Consider the following 18,710-nt stretch of genomic DNA (forward strand, 5'->3'; position numbering starts at 1 on the left):
GGGGCATTTGCCCGGGGGAGGAGGGAGGGAGGTCTACCCAGGGTAGGGGGAAGGAGTTTTTTTTATTATGGGTCGAATTCTCCTTTAAGGGGCTAGTTAGGAACATTGATATAAAGGCTCTTTTTACCCACAGGATCTAGATTCCTGCTGATAAAGGAGGCAGAGAGAGCATGACACAAAGCCCAGAAATGAAAGACTGAGGATATATAACAGGTCAACAACCAGTGTTTTAAAAATTGTAGAGATTAATGTGAAACATTCAAAGTAACACTTATTTTGAAAGAGACACGAAAACTGTCCCAGTATAGGACAAAGTGAAATAGCACCCTAAGTGGTACACCCCTGGTGGCTCACTAGTTTTGTGTTACATAAGGTCACAATCCCACTTATCTAAACACTCTGCAGGAATGTATAATCAAAAGCCTACAATTTTAAAGGATTTCACCTTATTGCAGCCCAAACTAGGCTCTTGTTAAATACAGATTTCACAGAGAGAGGCTTAACAGGATTTTGCTGCACTGTGAACATAACCTCAACAATCGTAGCTCACAGGAGCTGAAATACAGAATAACGCTTAATTATCCAAATGTCACTCAAGCATTGGTTCAGTATTCACATATATTTAACCAGGAGGATTTGGCATTATAGCTCTATAATGCACTTAATGAGCAATCTTCCCTTCTCGCATCTCTCTATTTAAAGTACAGACATGTATTAATAGCCTAAGTAAGGCAGATGGGTTATATGGGAAGAGCTGCTTTTTGTGCAATTTATTAATGGCTTGCTGCAGCTCTTCCAAGCACCTTGCAGATTTCAGCAGGGTCCCTGTGATTAGGTTTGTGTTATCAGTGGTCTTTGTTGGGGCCGGGGTAGCGCTGAAGGCTGGATACTCTCCTTTCAGTTTCAGCTTCCCCATCTGTTTATATATATCTGTGCTGTCAGTTCCTGGGATCTGTACAGTGACAGGATGATCCTGCTCTTCGGAGCATTCCGATTCAGAATCTTCTGAGCTGTCGTAGGCTACAAGGCGTTGAAGGGCACCCAAAGAGGAAGTGCATTCATAGCTTGAGACCTGAGAAGGAGCAATGGGCCCTTTATTTTTCTTGGTTATTGGATCACTGATGCTGGTAGGCAGAGATAAAGATTCTTGAAGATTCACAAAGGCAAGATTTTGCGGCACCACTGCAGCAGTTACACTTGCTGTCTGTCCCTGTAAAGAGAAACTATTGGGAACGTCATTGGGAACGTCCTTGGCAGATCCTTTACGGCAAGATGCCAATTCTAATAAAGTGCATGTCAGGCAGAAGCGAGGCCAGTCTTCTTTGAGAAGTTTCAAGTACCTTACAAAGTATTCCAGAAAGCAGGTCTCTGAGGATATGAGAAAATCCAGCAGGACTGAAGTGTCAAATGCCACATTATTCAGCAACAAAATAAAAATGCAGTGGGGGTCACATCCAAACCGATGAGATATTCCATCCCATATTTCCATTTCACCTCCAGGATAAGCACAGGCAGGGACCTGAGACCAGAGGCTAAAACAACAAACAAACGTGATGTTAAAGGAGAAGGAAAATCTAAAATTAAGTAAGCTTTATCACAAAGGTCTATATAAATACACCAGTAAACCCTCAAAGTAATGCTGCTCTGAGTCCTCAAAAGAAACACTGCATTTCTTTCCTTTTATTGTGTACACATGGGCTTCTGTATCAGACTTCCTATTTTCAGCTTAAACCTCCAGGGCTAGGGCTTGAGCATGCTCAGTTTGCTCCTCTCTCCCTTTTCCCTCCTCCCCTCCCTGCTGTAATCTGAGCCCAGAGAGTGAGCAGGAAGAGAATCAGGCAGTAAGTAATGCCACAACAAGCTTATATGGCAGCTGCTATGGTTAAATATGAATAAATATGCTTACGTTTGACAGCGAAGGTACAGCTTTAGCAGAATGTTTGCCACTTCTAACATGTCATCATCCTGCTCGATAAAGATGAGAGATACCCATTCACAGGGGTGGCACGGTTTCTGCCACCCTAGATGATGCCTTAGGAAAGCCAGTAATTGATCCATGACAGACTGTAGTTTATCTAGGAACAGAAATTACATCTTAATATTCCCAATTTGTCAAATTCCTCGTATCTATCTTTAGCTTGGTTTCATTTTAAAACATTGGATCAGAAATGTTAATATCTATGCTTCTACCCAAATCCCATCCCCGCCTGTTTTATTATTGAAAAGAATTCAAAGCTCAATGAGACCATTAAATAAAGGAATTAGGAGTTTAATGAAAGTCAATACACAGATGCTTTTACTTATAAGGGCAGTGTCACATACAGTGTTTTCTCTACGACAGTAGATGTACGTATACCAGTGGAGAAAGGTCAACTACAGCCTTTAAAACAATTCCAGTGTGGTGGCACAGGACTGATCTGGAACTGATTACAACAGTCCTGTGCCATACAATTGTCAGGTAGCCTATAGACATTATACAATATTGTATGGTCCAAAAGAACATATATTTATAATTAAAGAAAATTAAACGTGTCCCCCCATATTTTGTTGCAGTGAATATAATGACTTTTGATATACCATTATACATTATATAGAACATATATACATTGTTCCATATCACAGGCAATACAGCTTGTATTGTTCTTTATTACCTTCGATAATGCTGCATATAGTCACTTCTAGAAGCTGGATTTCTAGAGCTTTGAGAACAGAAAGACACACTGCCGCCAGGACTACTAGGTCAGGGCTACTTTCCGATGCCTTGTTAGAGCCACCAAAGCAGCTGATTCTGTCGCTTACAGGCACTTGCAGCAACCAGCCCTGGTGTATGGAGTTCAGCAGCTCTAGCACCAAGATCATAATTTCCTGCTCCAGCACAGGGTCTCCAGGCTGTGACAAGCTATAAAGAACAGGGTAGAAATCCTCCCCTGCTTTTTTCAGAAGGCTTTTTTTCAGGACCAAGATGAACTGCCTTTTAACATAATATGCAACAGGGGAAGAAGATACGAGTGTAAAAGCCTGGGGAATAGTCACAGAAAGAACTTTGTGGCATAAAGGAAGACTCCGTTGGCATTTTATCCTTAGTGCGACCAAGAGCTCGATCAGGTCCAAGAGACAGGAGATGCAGCAGCTTAACTCTGGGTCTAGTGCAGGTGTTTGGCAGTGCTTTGCTCTGACATCGGAAAGAAGAGAAGAGCATAATCCTTCAAATGCAGGATCCAGAGGCTGAAGGAGTGCCTGTAGAATATCTAGAACACAAGTGAGACCAGATCACATTCTCATACTGTATAGTCTATGTAACAGATTCGGCTCAAGAGTAGTTGCCATGCACCATTTAAAGGAGACATACAGGATAAATGAAAAAAAATGATATCTTTAAAAATTGCACTTTTATTAGAGCTCCCTAAAGATTATTATTATTAGCATGTATTTATATAGCGCCAACATATCGTGCTGCTCTGCGGTCCCTGTCCCTGTTTCAAATGAGGGGTGGGCCAGAAGCACAGTAGGAGGGGGACAGCCAATTACAGCACTGCGGTTATACAAGCAAAGACAGGCTTCAGTTCCCTGTCAGGTCCTGCTAGCTGCTGATTGGTTCCTGGAGCAGGAAGTGGAAGAGAGGGAAATATTCAATAAAATCAGCCTACTTTTAAAGCACAATTCTTCTATATCTAAATGAGTATAACGCACTGGTACGTTCCTATTTTTTTTTTTACACAAAATGCCTCCTTTAAGAAGGTGCAGTCAAATAGCAAGAACACAGTCTTGGACAATGCTGTGGAAGACAGCCACTTTGGAGCCATGGTGGCCACTAATACTGACCTCTACTGGACATGCAAGTACACTTCAAGAGTAGAAAGAACATTTTTTTATATTATTATTTTATTATTGTTGCAATGCAAACTCAAACATTCTCCAATATTTTATGAACAGGTTGGTATTTCAAGGGTGGGGGGCTCTGAAATGGCCCAGGCAAATGCTTATATGTTAAAAGGGAACTATCATCAAAACTCAAATGTAATCTAAGATTCATCTTGTGCGGATTCATGAACATAGGTGCTAAATTGCACCAGTGCAGTGACCATAGCAACCAAATCAGATCTTTGTCTTTATTTTCTAAAGACAAATGGTAAGATCCTTTGTTGAGGTTACTAAATAAGCATATCTTTACCCAATTTGGAATTATCGGATTGTTTGATCCCCAGGCTTAAAATCACAGAAACCTGCCGGAAAAGGAATGCAGCACCGTGGCAATGAACTTCCCACCAACAGGAAGTTCAAACCTGCCCAACCAGATACTGATGAGTCAGGACTTTGTGAGGATCCCACAGGTGGGCCAATAAGCTGCCACAGTGGTCTTGAGAGGCCAAATCTGCAGCTTTTATTTGCCAACTGTTGATCGATGCAATTTATTATCTGTGTTATTAAAATGTTTACACACATGTTCACACAAATAAATTATTTTCTGGCACTGATAGTTATCAGATTGTATTTAGGATGATTCTTATTTTCATGAGCTGAACCTTTGTGAACATTTTTATTTGTAGGATATAGCCCTTTAAAAGCCTGAAATTTAAACTCACTCTTATCTACTGTTCATTGATGAAAACAGCCACCTTTTTATATCTAGCATTGAGGGTAAGCATTTAGGGCACACAGGTCTGTTTCAGGTAAATTATCCTACAGATAATTAATTTAAGAAAATGGGGCTTGAACTTTACAACAATTGACATTTGTCAATTATTGATCTAAAACTCCCGATAAAAGCAGATATCAATTAGAAGAAACGTAGAGGAATTCAACACAAACATTCCTATGAGTAGAACTGCAGCATAGTTAAAGCTCTTACCTCCTTGCTGTAAGTTCTCATCCCTGAGGAGTTCCTTGGACACACATACGAGACTAGATAGACATGGCATCAGTGTATAGCACCTTGGGGATTCACTCAGTGACTTCATGCAGAATTGAAGCCACCGGATATTCACCTCATTCTGGGGAAAGGGAAAACCAACGGTCATTGCTCAAATAAAGAGTAGGATTAACAGACAAGCAAAGACGCGTGCAAGGCACTGTGGGAATCAGAGTCTTGGCTCCAGGACAGCTGCCTTTTTTAGATTAAAGATAAGCAGTGCAGACAACTGAACTGACTTTCAACAGAAATATCATTTACAGGTAACATTTTTTTAATGAATGTATATTGCATAGAATTATATTTTCATTTCTTATACAAAATTACATTTATTCATTATTTTGGTGGAGGTCACCTATCACATTAGTCGCAACCCTCATCCAAGAATAGTAATCTAGGCCAAGTAATGTAAACTATACAACTAACCTTTCTGGTGCTCAATACAGGTAAGGCACATAAGGTGTACATATAAAATCCACTAACACCACATTATGCATTGTCCCATTCCATTTCATAGGCAAACTGCTACTTGTGCTTGATCCATTTACCTTACTTTTAAACTGGAATAGCACCAAACTGGAGAGGCACTTGGAAGAGAGATGAGACAGCACCTTGTCAGAAGCCATGGAGATGCAAATCTGCAAGGACAAAATTATATCAAACAGCAGCTAATTAGATCTTCATTTTGGCTTCTGTGTTTTGTAACGCCTCCCGAGCCATGACAAGCATATGGTACTAATGCACTAAAACAAATCTACTCTAATCTATTCTATCTATATAATCTCTCTTAGACTCTATAGGCAGCTAGGCAACTTCCAGTGTTGTGTCTATACACAATAAACTTGCTGCTGGGAACATTACTAACTTGATAATGGCATTAAAAAGCCAGAAACACAAACAGATGAAAACACCCAACACTTACACTGACCCCCCCGAATAATGGCTTGGGATACTGGCCAACCCGGAAAGACTAGGCCTGCAGTTATTCACAGTGACCCTATAAGCTATTTCTGTGATCCAAGCAGTGCGATCCAACGTCAAACCATTAAGTGTAATTTAATTATTTTCATTATAATATAGCATTACAATTACATGCACACATAAATATATATGATAGATAGATAGATAATTATTGTTATAGGTATTGTACAAAGTACAGCACTCTGCTGGTTTTATTGTGTATTTGAACCAATAAATACACTTTGGTGTATTTTGGTGCTGTGACAAACTCCAAAACTGGACGGCACTTCTGGACAAAGATTTATTGTAGCAAACGGCTGGAGAGTACGGTACCTAACGTGTTTTTCGAGTAGCTCCCTTAATCATAGTCCTATGAGCCTATGTCCAGAAGTGCTGTTCAGTTTTTGGAGTTTGTCGTGTGGATACAGCGGGGAAACGGAGGACTGAGCACCTAGCCATGGGAACAGCAGAGAGCTGGAGCGGTCTCTTTTGGTTATTTTGTGCTGTACTTTGTACAATGACTAAAAGTGGCCATACACGGGCCGATAAAAGCTGCCGACAGAGCGAGTAGGTAGCTTATTGGCCCGTGTATGGGGCCCTCCGACAGGCTTCCCTGATCGATATCTGGCCGAAAGTCGGGCAGATGTCGATTGTCGGGGCTAAAAAATCCGTTGGATCGCGGCTGCATCTGTTCATTGATGCGGTCCCGTGTTCCGACCACCCGTTGCCCATCGTTAGGATGCAATCGTTGGGCCCTAGGGCCCACGATCGGATCAGCCCGATATTGTCCACCTCAAGGTGGGCATATCGGGGAGAGATCCGCTAGTTTGGCGACATCGCCAAACGAGCGGATATTTACGTGTATGGCCACCTTAAGCCTTACTGGCACCCAGGCACTTGATTTATTTTTTGAGGGTGTGCTCCTCTTTTTTGCCATGGACACAGTCATGAATACTCTGCCTAATAATAATAAATATGTAAAAAGAATCATTATAAAGCTTGTAAGATTAGATACACTGGCAGTTCTTACTAAAGTTGAATCCAGGTCAGCTTGCTGAAGCAGGTCCACTATACAAACATATTGGCGTTTTACATCAGGATCTGTGCTGCGACCCTCTGCCTTGCTGATCAGCATCTGTATAAGAGACAGCTGGAGCGCTGTTATGTCCCGTGCACACCATACAGGCACATTCCCTACATTATCAGGTGGCGTTGAACCTGCAATATCTGAAAAATATGGTGCACAGGGGGTGTCTGTTATTAGCACTAGTGCAAAAATTGGGCAGTCGGTAATACAAACTGTAATTCACAGACAGAAAAAGGAGTGCTGAGTAAGCTGTTAATAAAAGGGCCTTTAATAACAATAAGAGTTTCTGACTTTAGCTATTCAAGTGTCAGCAGAGACACCTGTTGGTATACAGTATATGATACAGTGAAAGCTTCCTTAGCAATGCGCACTAGTTTAAAGGATAACAATGAATGCATACGCATTGCAAATTCCTTTACTCGGTCTCAAAGGAAACACAGAGAGCAGTTTTTCACCTGTAGGTAGTATTAACCGGTACCAATCAGTAAGAAGCCACATCCTATAGCTTAAACTAGTGTCTGACTGCACACCACTAAACTGATCAGCAATAAAAGACCCACCATTTGCTTACACATAATATGAATATTTACAGATAACAAGGCAGAGAAATAATGGCGCTGCCCTCACAATCCTTCTAGCCACGTCTGCAGGCAACACAGAGAGAGAAGCTCTGGCACAAGCCACTACACAAGGCACAGCAACATCCATTAACAGCCGGATAAAATGAATCAAAAAAGGTAGAGTGAAAGTATGACACCAATTTTAGTCCTGCCACTTGTAAGACCACCTATATTTGGGGGCACATTTACTTTGCTCAAGTGAAGGAATAGAATTAAAAAAAACTTTGAATTTCGAATGTTTTTTTTGGCTACTTCGACCACGACTTCGAATCAAACGATTCGAACTAAAAATCTTTCGAATATTCGACCATTCGATAGTTGAAGTACTGTCTCTTTAAAAAAAACTTCGACCCCCTACTTCGCCACCTAAAACCTACCGAGGTGCAATGTTAGCCTATGGGGAAGGTCCCCATAGGCTTTCCTATGTTTTTTTGGTCGTAGAAAAACCGTTCGATCGATGCATTAAAATTCAAATCATACGATTTTTAGTTCGATCGAACTAATTGCGGTAAATCCTTTGACTTCGATATTCGAAGTCGAAGGATTTACATTCGCCAGTCGAATATTGAGGGTTAATTAACCCTCGATATTCGACCATATGTAAATCTGCCCCCTAAAGTGACATGCGTAATTTTCATAGCCTTTAGTTGTATGTCATGCTCCAGCATTTCATGGCAATGTGACCCCCCCAGTATTTTATGACAATGACCACAGCAATATATGCCAAAGGCGCTACCATACCAAATTTTCAGTTATTTGGACTGTTACTCCACCAGTGGTAGGTAGATTTATAAGGTTACTGCCAGATGGGGTTGATTGTGGGCCTGCATTTAGAGGCAGAATGAGAATCATCCCATCCACTGGCCTCTGAATTGAAAGGCACTGCATCGGCCTGGGTGCAGACACACAAATAGGATAACAGTCTTGAAAACAAGTATGCAATTTTAAGCCGCAATACACTCTGCCTGTCTGCCGTAGTGTCTCTAGACCCAAAACCTGGAGCAAGCAGATAAGCCTTGTCTGGCAGTAGCCTTAAAGGGGACCTGTCAGCTGCAAAAAAATATCCCAACTCATAGTTTATCATGTTTGTCAAGCAAAATAAAACGTGATTACACTATATAAATTATTTGAATCTTGATTCCTTTGATTTGGGAACTCATAATTCTAGCAAACAGGCAGGAGCCATTTTGTGGACACTGTTATTAAGGCAAGCCTTGTATCATCTCAGAATCTTGTTTGTGCACCAGAATGGGGGACCTGATGTCCATCCCCATGCACTGGTTACACAATTAAATGGTTAAGAGAGCTGGTGGAATGTAGGGAGAGCAGTGACATCTAGGAAGTGCTGAATGGAAAGTGAAAGTAATTGCTTGATTGAAAGCTGAGATTTTTAAATGAGTTTACGACAGCTATGAATGATTTAACAAAAAAAAGATATTGGATTTCATGTTTAATTTGAAAAGGACTTTTATTATACAGCTTTTTATGTCTGGGTGACAGGTCCACTTTAAGGGGATACGGTCATGGGAAAAATATTTATTTTTCAAAACACATCAGTTAAAGGAGAAGGAAAGCTACAGAGGCATTTTATTGCCAATAGATTAGCTGCAATAGTGCAAGCTAGAATGCTATATTTATTCTGTAGAATGTTTTACCATACCGGAGTAAACAGCTCTAGAAGCTCTCTGTTTGTTTAGGATAGGAGCTGCAGTATTAATGTGGTGTGACATCACTTCCTGCCTGAGTCTCTCCCTGCTCTGGGCTCAGATTACAGTAGAGAAGGGAGGGGGGTGGGGGAAGAGGAGCAAACTGAGCATGCTCTTGCCCAGGGCAATGAGGTTTAAGATGAAGGCAGGAAGTCTGATACAGAAGCCCATGAGTACACAATAGAAGGAAAGAAATGCAGTGTTTATTTTGACAGGGGACTCAGAGCAGCACTACTTTGGGGGTTTACTGGTATATTTAGATGGACCTTTCTGATAAGGCTTACTTCGTTTTAACCTTTCCTTCTCCTTTAATAGTGCTGCTTCAGCAGAATTCTGTATTGAAATCCATTTCTCAAAAGAGCAAACAGGTTTTTTATATTTAATTTTAAAATCTGACATGGGCTAGACATATTGTCAATTTCCCAGCTGCCCCCAGTCATGCGACTTGTGCTTTGATAAACTTTAGTCACTCTTTACTGCTGTACTGCAAGTTGGAGTGATACCCCCCCCTTCCTTCTCCCTCCCAGCCTAACAACAGAACAATGGAAGGTAATCAGATAGCAGCTCTCTAACACAAAATAACAGCTGCCTGGTAGATATAAGAACAACACTCAATAGTAAAATCCAAATCCTACTGCGACATATTCAGTTACATTGAGTAAGAGAAACAACAGCCTGCCAGAAAGCAGTTCCATCCTAAAGTTTTTTGGAAGCGCATGACCTGGCAAAATGACCTGAGATTGCTGCCTACACACCAATATTACAACTAAAAAAAAAATACACTTGCTGGTTCAATAATGACATTTTATATTGTAGAATGAATTATTTGCAGTGTAAACAGTGTAATTTAGAAATAAAAACATCCATAAAAATCATGACAGAATCCCTTTAAGAAATACCAACAAAGCTCTGACAGCTATGACTTCTGAATCCATAACAACAGCTGTTGCTTTGCAGATCTACATTTACTGGCACCTCTTATATCCTAGCCATTTTTACTTTTAAACGTTAGCATTACATTTGTGATATTTCAACCTTATTACTTTTTTTTTTTTTAACAGCAGCAGTTATTCTTCTACAAATGCACAAGAAAAAGAAACATGCTGCTTTGTTGAAGCTGTTCCAAGGTTACACATACATTTTTATTTCTGACTGAATATATAACAGAAGAAAAAAAAATCAATGTTAGTCACCTGTACTGAGTAATACTGTAGAAGTAGGAGCTAAGAAAGCGGCGCATTTCTGGGTATCATACTGCAGGGAACCAGCATTCAGGATCACCCTGTACAGCTCTCGCAAGCCTGGCAACAGACCCTCCATCTCATTTGACTAGCTGCAGGGCTCCTTGCTTAACTGATCAGCACAGGCTGACTGCACACTCATCCTTGAACCCAAATGATGTGCTTTCTGCAATAAAGACAACATATTAGGACAAATTCAGAAATGCTTTGCTCGAAATAAAAGCTACATTATGAAGCAAAAAACTGTTTTGTCCTGTGGCACACACTGCTATATCTGATGTAGCCTATATGCCTGCAGTTTTTATTGTCTAACACTGATTAAGAGCTAATTTATGGTAAGGGTGCTTATTCCAGCATGTAAACAATGATTATTTATGTCTATACAGGTATGGGATCCATTATCCGAAAACCAGTTATCCAGAAAGCTCAGAAGTAAAGGTGGCCATAGACGCAAAGATCCTATCGTACGAATCGAGGATTTGTTTGGTCAATCGGACAAATTGTCCCGACCGAGCCCATTGCGCTCTCATTGTAATCTGATTGTTCAGCCATAGGGTCGAACGTTCAGATTACCCCCGATATAGCCATGCCCGTTAGTGGCATATCGGGGAAAGATCGGCTCGTTTGGCGATGTCGCAAAACGAGCGGATCTTTTCGACTATGGCCACCTTTAGGCAAGACCATCTCCCTTAGACTCCATTTTAAACAAATAACTCATGTTTTTATAAATGATTTCCTTTTTTTCTGTAACAGATCCCAGCTAAGATATAATAATATTTAATGTTTACATGATTAAGTAGACTTTAAAGTATGAAGATCCAAATTACGGAAAGGCCTCTTATCCGGAAGTCCCCAGATCCCAAGCATTCTGGATAACAAATCCCATTCCTGTATTTAAAAGAGATGAAAACATCAGAACACAAATTAAATGCACGGATATTGTGTTTTTTTGTTTTTATCCCATAGGTTTTTCCTTTTTGATAGCACCCAGTTATAAATACATGAAATATTGACACAGAATTTACTGCGCTGTAGAGTTATCATTGGCAGTTTTTTAGTTCCCTACTATCTTAAAGGGGTTGTTCTCTAAATTAATTTTTAGGATGCAGAGAGATTTTCTGAGACATTTTGCAATTGGTTTTCATTTTTTTTTTTTTTTTTTATAATTTGGGCTTTTAGAGTTATTTATCTTTTTATTCAGCAGCTCTTCAGTTTGCAGTTTCAGTAATCTGGTTGCCAGGGTCCAAATAATCCTAGCAACCATGCACCAATTTGAATAAAAGACTGGAATATGAATAGGAGAGGCCTGAATTGAGAGAGTAATAAAAAGTAGCAATAACAATACATTTGTAGCCTTACAGAGCATTTGTTTTTTGGATGGGGTCAGTGACCCCTATTTGAAAGTTGGAAGAAGGCAAATAATTTAAAAACTATAAAAAAAATAAAAATAAAGATCAATTGAAAGGTTGCTTAGAATTAGCCATTCTATAACATACTAAAGGTTAACTTAAAGGTGAACCATCCCTTTAACATGCATATCATCTTGCAAAAAATTAAACGCATCCCTGCACTGCAACAGCGCAATTATATGATATGAGAACAAGTTGCAAATTGGACAAGTCATTGCTGATGGGAAGGTATAAATTACCAGATACCTGTCATAATTTGTTATTAACTTATCTCAAACAAGTCAGTAACTACAGCCAGAGTGTAATGAAATTCATGAGGGGGGCACAATATGTCTATCATTCCAACTGTGGTAAAAAGGGGAGTGATTGTGTTAACTTGGAGTAAGATCACTGCGTGCCTCCCAACATTTAAAAAAAAAAGTTAAAGAGGGACACTATCAATTGCAGCATGTAGCACATTGGCCACATTTTTATACATGCCCACTGTGACCCCCAAAATACCACACCCAGTTAACATAAACACACCCCTTTTTAACATGGTTGGAACAACAGACATATTGTGGGCTGGGATGGACTGGGCCGGCGGGATACAGGAAAAAAACCCAATGGGCCCGCGGTTCTTGTGGGCCCCGCCAGCCCAGATTCTCACCCTGCACCCCTTCCTTCCCTCTTTGACAATCGCGGAAAAACAATGCGTGCGCTTTTGCAAACATGCCTCTAACTCTACCGGTTGCAGCAAAAACAGTGGGCGCAATTTTGCACAGGGGGTTCCTGAAGCAGAGCCCCGGTGGTCCCCCGGACCCCTCAGTCCAACCCTGATTGTGCGCACCCCCATGCACTTCATGACAGACACAGTGATGGACCCCTAAGCATTTAATGACAAAGGGGTGTACCCAACTGTGGTCCATGTCCGGTCAGTCTTCAGGTGGCAGCGCTTTATAAAATGTTAGGGTGATGTCTCAGTCTCATTTCGTAAAGGACTGCCCCATGTGAATAGGAATGTCACTGCCGAAATCACACCTCCCAACCACTTTCATGGGACAGTCCTGATTTTGACCACTCAAACTGCAGTCCCGGATTGTTGCTGAAACGTCCCGACTTTCTCTTTGATCTCCTGTACTGAACAGCCAGAAAAAGATACAACGTTTCTAAAACTGAGGCTTTTGAAAAAGAGCCCAGAATGCGCTAAGATAAGCAAAGAAACAATTGTAACTATTAACAATACTAAGATAAGCAGGTCTCTTGGGGAAACTGTCTGTGATTGGCAGCTTAAAGGGCAATTTCACCTTCATTAACAAAACTGTAATAATACATAAAACCTGAACATTAAAAACCCCATAAATGTCTTCAAACTTTCCATAACATGACACATTTTGTATAAAGGATGTATTTGGGGGTGTCACCATAAATTTGGCGCGGACTAAAAATGTTCCCCTACAATGTTTTTGTCCCTCTTTCTATTTTCCAAACGTTGGAAGGAATAAGAAATATATTCAGCAGCACATTGCATAAGGCAGACATGCCAGTAAAATAACTGCAGCCATGCTGTCAGATTATAAAGAGAAGTAGTACAATCACGTACCAAATGTAGCTGGAAGAAGGTTCTGCACAGCAGACAAGTTGGGACTAAGAGGGCGGAGCTGTTGCTAGGAAGAGTAGAACGGGCGCTTCTTTCAGCACCAGACAGTCCCATTGCATTCTGGATATTGTAGTTTTACATTTACCTTGGCACCAGGAAACGCGTTAAAGGAAAACTACTTTGCCCAGCATGCACTGCCTAATTGATGTCTCACTGAAAAAAAGGAGAGGTAGGCCAGGAACCACTCGCCGAAAACTACATTGGGAGTTAAAATAAAAAAATGGTGGATTTCCGCGGAAACGCCACGACTTAGGCCGAATTCATAGCCTGATGGGTTTGTGTTTTGAAAACCCGCCACTGTCTTAAACTAGCCCGATTTGACGGAAATCCCAGCAACACTACCAATGACAACATTTGAGCGCATGTGCGCCACCACGTTTCCGCCCACAGCAGCAGCGGCCGCCGTTGTCTGGCAACCATTAGAAACATCAACGGAGCGGGCGGAGCTTACGGGAGGACGCTTGTCCAATCCACTTGCGAGCTCGGAAGTGCAGCGCGTGACGTGGGCGCCAGAGTTGTTTCTCGCACGCGCTTTGTATTTTCTATCGTCCATGTTTTGCGACGTACCGGAGGCGGTTTACGGCAGAGGGTGCTGATTGGTTGCGGGTGTTCTATCTGCTTCCCGTTAACGCGGTGGGTTATGGGGCAGGCCCCGGGAAGTACGGAGCGGTGTGTGGCGCTGGGCAGCGGTGTGCCCCACGGGTGAGTGTGATTTCTACCTTACGAAGGCGCTCAGTAGCTCTCACTACTTCCCCACACGGGCACTCCCTGGCCTGGCTGCAGCTGCTTCTTTCTGGCAGGCCCGTTACTTATTACAAAGCTGTAGTGTTCATTCACTTCCAACCCAGTCCCTGTGAAAACAGACACTTCCTGCAAGGTATGCGCCCCCACCCTACTGTCGCCATTGCTTTTTCTCTTGCTCGGCCGAGACTCTAAATCGCCTACTCTACGGCTCTCCTAATCCACTGCTGCTAGTTGTAGTCTTACAATAGCTTCAGACCCGTTGGGTGAGGCTTCAAGGCCTAGTGCCTTTTGCTTTGCATCACTTCGTACTTTATTTCCGAGAGCAAATACACCCTGGCAGTGGCATAACTAGATATTACTGGGCCCCTCCTCTTAGCAAGGGTTTTACAAGGGGTCAGGCCTAGTTAGTCCATCAGAAAATCCCTTCTATGTAGGGCAATGTGAACACAATACTAAAAGGCTTTTAAACCCCTCAAACAATCTCTTGCCTCTTGAAATAAATGGTCACTGGGGGTCATTTATAAACACTGGGCAAATTTGCCCATGGGCAGTTACCTATCACAACCAATTAAATTGCTGCATTCATTGTTCTACTTGCAGTTGGCTTTAAAAAGCTAATCACCGATTGCTTGCTATAGGTAACTATCCATGGGCAAATTTGCCCTGTGTTAATAAATGATCCTCACTGTCTGTATGCAACTTTCCAAACTGTCACTCACACGTTGTCAATGGCTTTAAACATGTGTAAATATATATATATATATATATATATATATATATATATATATATATATATATATATATATATATATATATATACTCATCTCACAAACCGCACTCCAAGGACTTGTCAGGAACACTTTCCTGAAGACGGCTCACATGTGAGAGCCGAAACGTTGAAATAAAGGCATTTTGATTTTTGCACCTGACAAGTCCTTGGAGTGCGGTTTGTGAGATGAGAATATAGTATTAATTTTACCAGCACCCAGGCGGATGTTTTTTGGTAGAGAGTGCACCTGACTAGGATTGTTTTATATATATATATATATATATATATATATATATATATCTATATCTATATCTATATCTATATCTATATCTATATATCTATATCTAGATATATATATATCTAGATATAGATATATCTAGATATAGATATATATAGATATAGATCTAGATATAGATCTAGATATAGATATATATAGATATAGATATAGATATATATATATATATATATATCTATATATATATATATATCTGCAACTGGAATTGTCTCTTGCCCTGATGGTTCTGACTATAGAAGCAATGTAGCAGAAGCCAGCTGATAAGCCGAATGGTGAGAAATCATGCAAGGTTGGCTTTGCTACATTGGTACAGCCGTGCAGAAAATAAAAGACAGACAATGATTTTTTAACAAAGTGTATTTATTCAACGCATATGACGTTGCTTAGGATGACATTTATTTTCATTAGGCAAACGTTTATTTTGGGATTTATGTCCCCGATTATGAATCATCTGAAAACACTGCCTGTAACAATATGAAAGCAATATCAACTCAAACAGCTGAAAATGCCCCTGTCCATTAATTTGGCAACAATCTGTTAGGGCAGAGACACATGTGGAGATTAGTCGCCGGGCGACTATGGGCCAGGGCACACGCTGCTATTCCCGCCAGCTAGAATGTAAATCGCCGGCTGGATGGCAGTCTGATAGCTTCCGCTTTCTGAAGTCGTGTGAAGCTTTCTCATGAGGCAATTTCAGGCAACTTTGGAAAACAAAGCGCTCCGAGTGCCATCCCGCCGACAGGAAGGCAGTTCGGGGAGATTAGCTGCACGAAAAAGAAGTGATTTGTCACTGGGCTACTAATCTCCCGAAATTGCAGCATTTGCCCTTACCCTTATCTCCCCGAATTGCCTTCCCGCCAGCTTGAATCTAAATCGCCAGCGGGATGGACTCATGAAGCAACTTCAGAAAACGAAGCGCTCAGAGTGCCATCCCGCCAGCCATCTCGATTCTAGCCGGCCGGAAGGCAATTTGGGGGGGATTAGTGCCCGAAGAAGAGGGCAACTAAATCTCCACGTGTGTCTCTGCCCTTACTGTCTATTATTCCATCTGCCAGATCACCTTCACTTTCTAATAAAAGAACAAAACAAATAAAAAATAACGTGCGTTTTCCAGGAGTTGTCAAAATTGAATTCCTTTATCATCTGTAGTTTAAATATCCATCTACTAATAAATATAAATATCACTTTCCCCACACAAACTTATCGTATTGCAGCATTAAATATCAGTGGTCCCCACCACACACTGTTAATATAAAAGCACAATGTAAGTGCATTCAGTATTTAACACCTTTCACAATAGGTTAGTTATATTTATTACAAGAGCCTTGAATAGCCTATAAGTTATATACACATAAGTGGTGTTTAGTAATGTCATCCCCATCTAAAAATGTTCTGTAAGGCTACAAATGTATCATTATTGCTTATTTTTATTACTGTTCTTTTCTATTCAGGCCTTTCTTATTCATATTCCAGTCTCTTATTCAAATCAATGCATGGTTGCTAGGGTAATTGGACCCTAGCAACCAAATTGCAAACTAGAAAGCTGCTGAATGAAAAGCTAAATAACTCAAAAACCACAAATAATAAAAAATTAAAACCAATTGCAAATTGTCTCACAATGTCACACTCAATATCACACTAAAAGTTAACTCAAAGGTGAACAACCCCTTTAACAGCAAGACTTCAAATTTGTTAATCAGTTGGCTTAAATCCATGGGAAATACAAAGACCATAATCATTTAAAGAAAGATAAAGCACCATTAGTTCCCTCTTGGAACATCATGTTACTGATTCATATGCTAAGATCCAGAATGAAGCGATAGCAGTTTATTAAGTTGTTTTTTTTAGAAATTTAGATCTGGTATGTGGTTGGGCATTTAGATAAACTCGTAGCAATGTTCTTACAAGACGCATGGAAAGTGCAATAGTTCTTAAAGAGGCTCATGTTTATAACTATTAATGTTTAAGACCGTGGTTCCCAAACTGTGTGTCTCCCCACTTGGAAGTGAATTGAGCAGCTCCGGTGGGTCCAAACTATAAGTGAGTTTGGGGACAATAATTTTTTGCACTCAAAGATACATCTGAGAGCCCAGCCTAAAGGACACTTAGGCTATTGTTATATGAGACTGAAAAACACAAGCCGGGAATCAGCCCCTATTCTTGTACCAGTCCCATACCTTGCCTGCACCCAGAACCATTGTGTCGGCCTTGGTGCAGGCAAAGTGAGAGAGTTTGCATTTCGTGACCGAAATTCCCTGCGTTTGCTTGCACCCAGGCTGGGCACAGGTAATGGAAGGGGCTGATTCCTGGCCTCTATTTTTCAGCAGGCCAAGTTGCAGCCATGTGTTGCATTATCCTTAGGGTGAGATTTGGTGCAAACACTTACTTGCTGATCTATTGTAGAGCGTATGGATAGTGTGCCATATGTGGCGTTATCATTGCTAGTCCTAGAAGTACACATTGCTAGTCCTAGAAGTACACAACCACTAAACTTTTAACAGTCAAATCAATCAAAGCAGTTTGTTTTATGCAATAAGTGTGCACTACTATGTTGCTGCATTTAAAAACTGGTATTAAATAGGTGCCCACTGTGATACGAATAGCAAAGCATTTGATAAGAAAAAGCACTTTTTTAAAATAATGTTCTGGTTTCTGTGCAGGTAGGTAGGTAATGTATTATTCATGCATGGCAGGTTTGGGGTATATTACATGGCTGTCTCCAACTGAAGGCCCAGGTGACATTCTTTTTGATGATTATCCACTACTTGGATAATTTTGGGCAGTGCTGCTGTCAAGTCTGTCAAGTATGCTGCTTTCCCTTTACTGCTGTAGCACTGTGGGAGTTGGTCAACACCGATACTACTTTTCTTTGAATACTGCACATCTCACAGTTTGGAAACCACTGCCCTAAATGTTAACGGCGTTTTTCACCTTCCAAACACTTTTTCAAGTTGAGTTGTTTTCAGATTGTTCATCATAAATAACGACTTTTTTCAATTGCTTTCCATTTTTTGCTTTTTACAGTTTTCCCAAAATTCAAGTTTAATGTTCCTGTCTCTTGTGTTTGGCAGCTTAGTGATCTAGGCGCTGCATGCTGAAATGTTACAATTTGCTACAGTTTGTTGCTACAGTTTGTTGCTACAGTTTGTTGCTACAGTTTGTTCATACAGACTTATGATCAACATTAGTTGATCCATTTCTCAGCAGTATCTATATATTAGCAACTATTGTATCAATTCTAACAGCTGCCTTTAATGAAACTCAGGGATTCTCAGCAGGGACAAAGATTAAAAATGTATCAACTAAATATATCAATGTATAACCCCCCCCC

At 40.7% G+C, this 18,710-nt stretch overlaps 2 protein-coding genes across 6 annotated transcripts in view; one reads left to right on the forward strand and one right to left on the reverse strand.

The window, feature by feature from the left end:
* Positions 1-209: 209 nt before the first annotated feature.
* lins1.L (lines homolog 1 L homeolog) lies at positions 210-13,945 on the reverse strand. 5 transcript variants are annotated; one of them, XM_018253265.2, is made up of 8 exons: positions 13,657-13,945; positions 10,476-10,689; positions 6,900-7,096; positions 5,458-5,547; positions 4,850-4,991; positions 2,652-3,248; positions 1,907-2,075; positions 210-1,532 (listed from the first exon to the last, which is right to left on the reverse strand). In XM_018253265.2, exons 2-8 carry the CDS (start codon positions 10,600-10,602, stop codon positions 662-664), a joined length of 2,193 nt encoding a protein of 730 aa, XP_018108754.1. In that variant the 5' UTR covers positions 10,603-10,689; positions 13,657-13,945; the 3' UTR covers positions 210-661. The 5 variants fall into 5 exon arrangements, with proteins under 5 accessions (XP_018108754.1, XP_018108753.1, XP_018108757.1 ...); XM_018253264.2 differs by lacking the exon at positions 13,657-13,945 and adding an exon at positions 13,515-13,651; XM_018253268.2 differs by lacking the exon at positions 13,657-13,945 and adding an exon at positions 12,831-13,141.
* Positions 13,946-14,150: 205 nt separating this feature from the next.
* asb7.L (ankyrin repeat and SOCS box containing 7 L homeolog) overlaps positions 14,151-18,710 on the forward strand; it is a gene marked incomplete at its 5' end in the record, with an annotated part of 32,420 nt that continues 27,860 nt past the window's right edge. Inside the window, 1 exon segment of the mRNA NM_001095858.1 lies at positions 14,151-14,273.

The sequence above is a fragment of the Xenopus laevis genome, chromosome 3L (genome assembly GCF_017654675.1).
Source record: "Xenopus laevis strain J_2021 chromosome 3L, Xenopus_laevis_v10.1, whole genome shotgun sequence".
Classification (NCBI taxonomy): Eukaryota; Metazoa; Chordata; class Amphibia; order Anura; family Pipidae; genus Xenopus; species Xenopus laevis.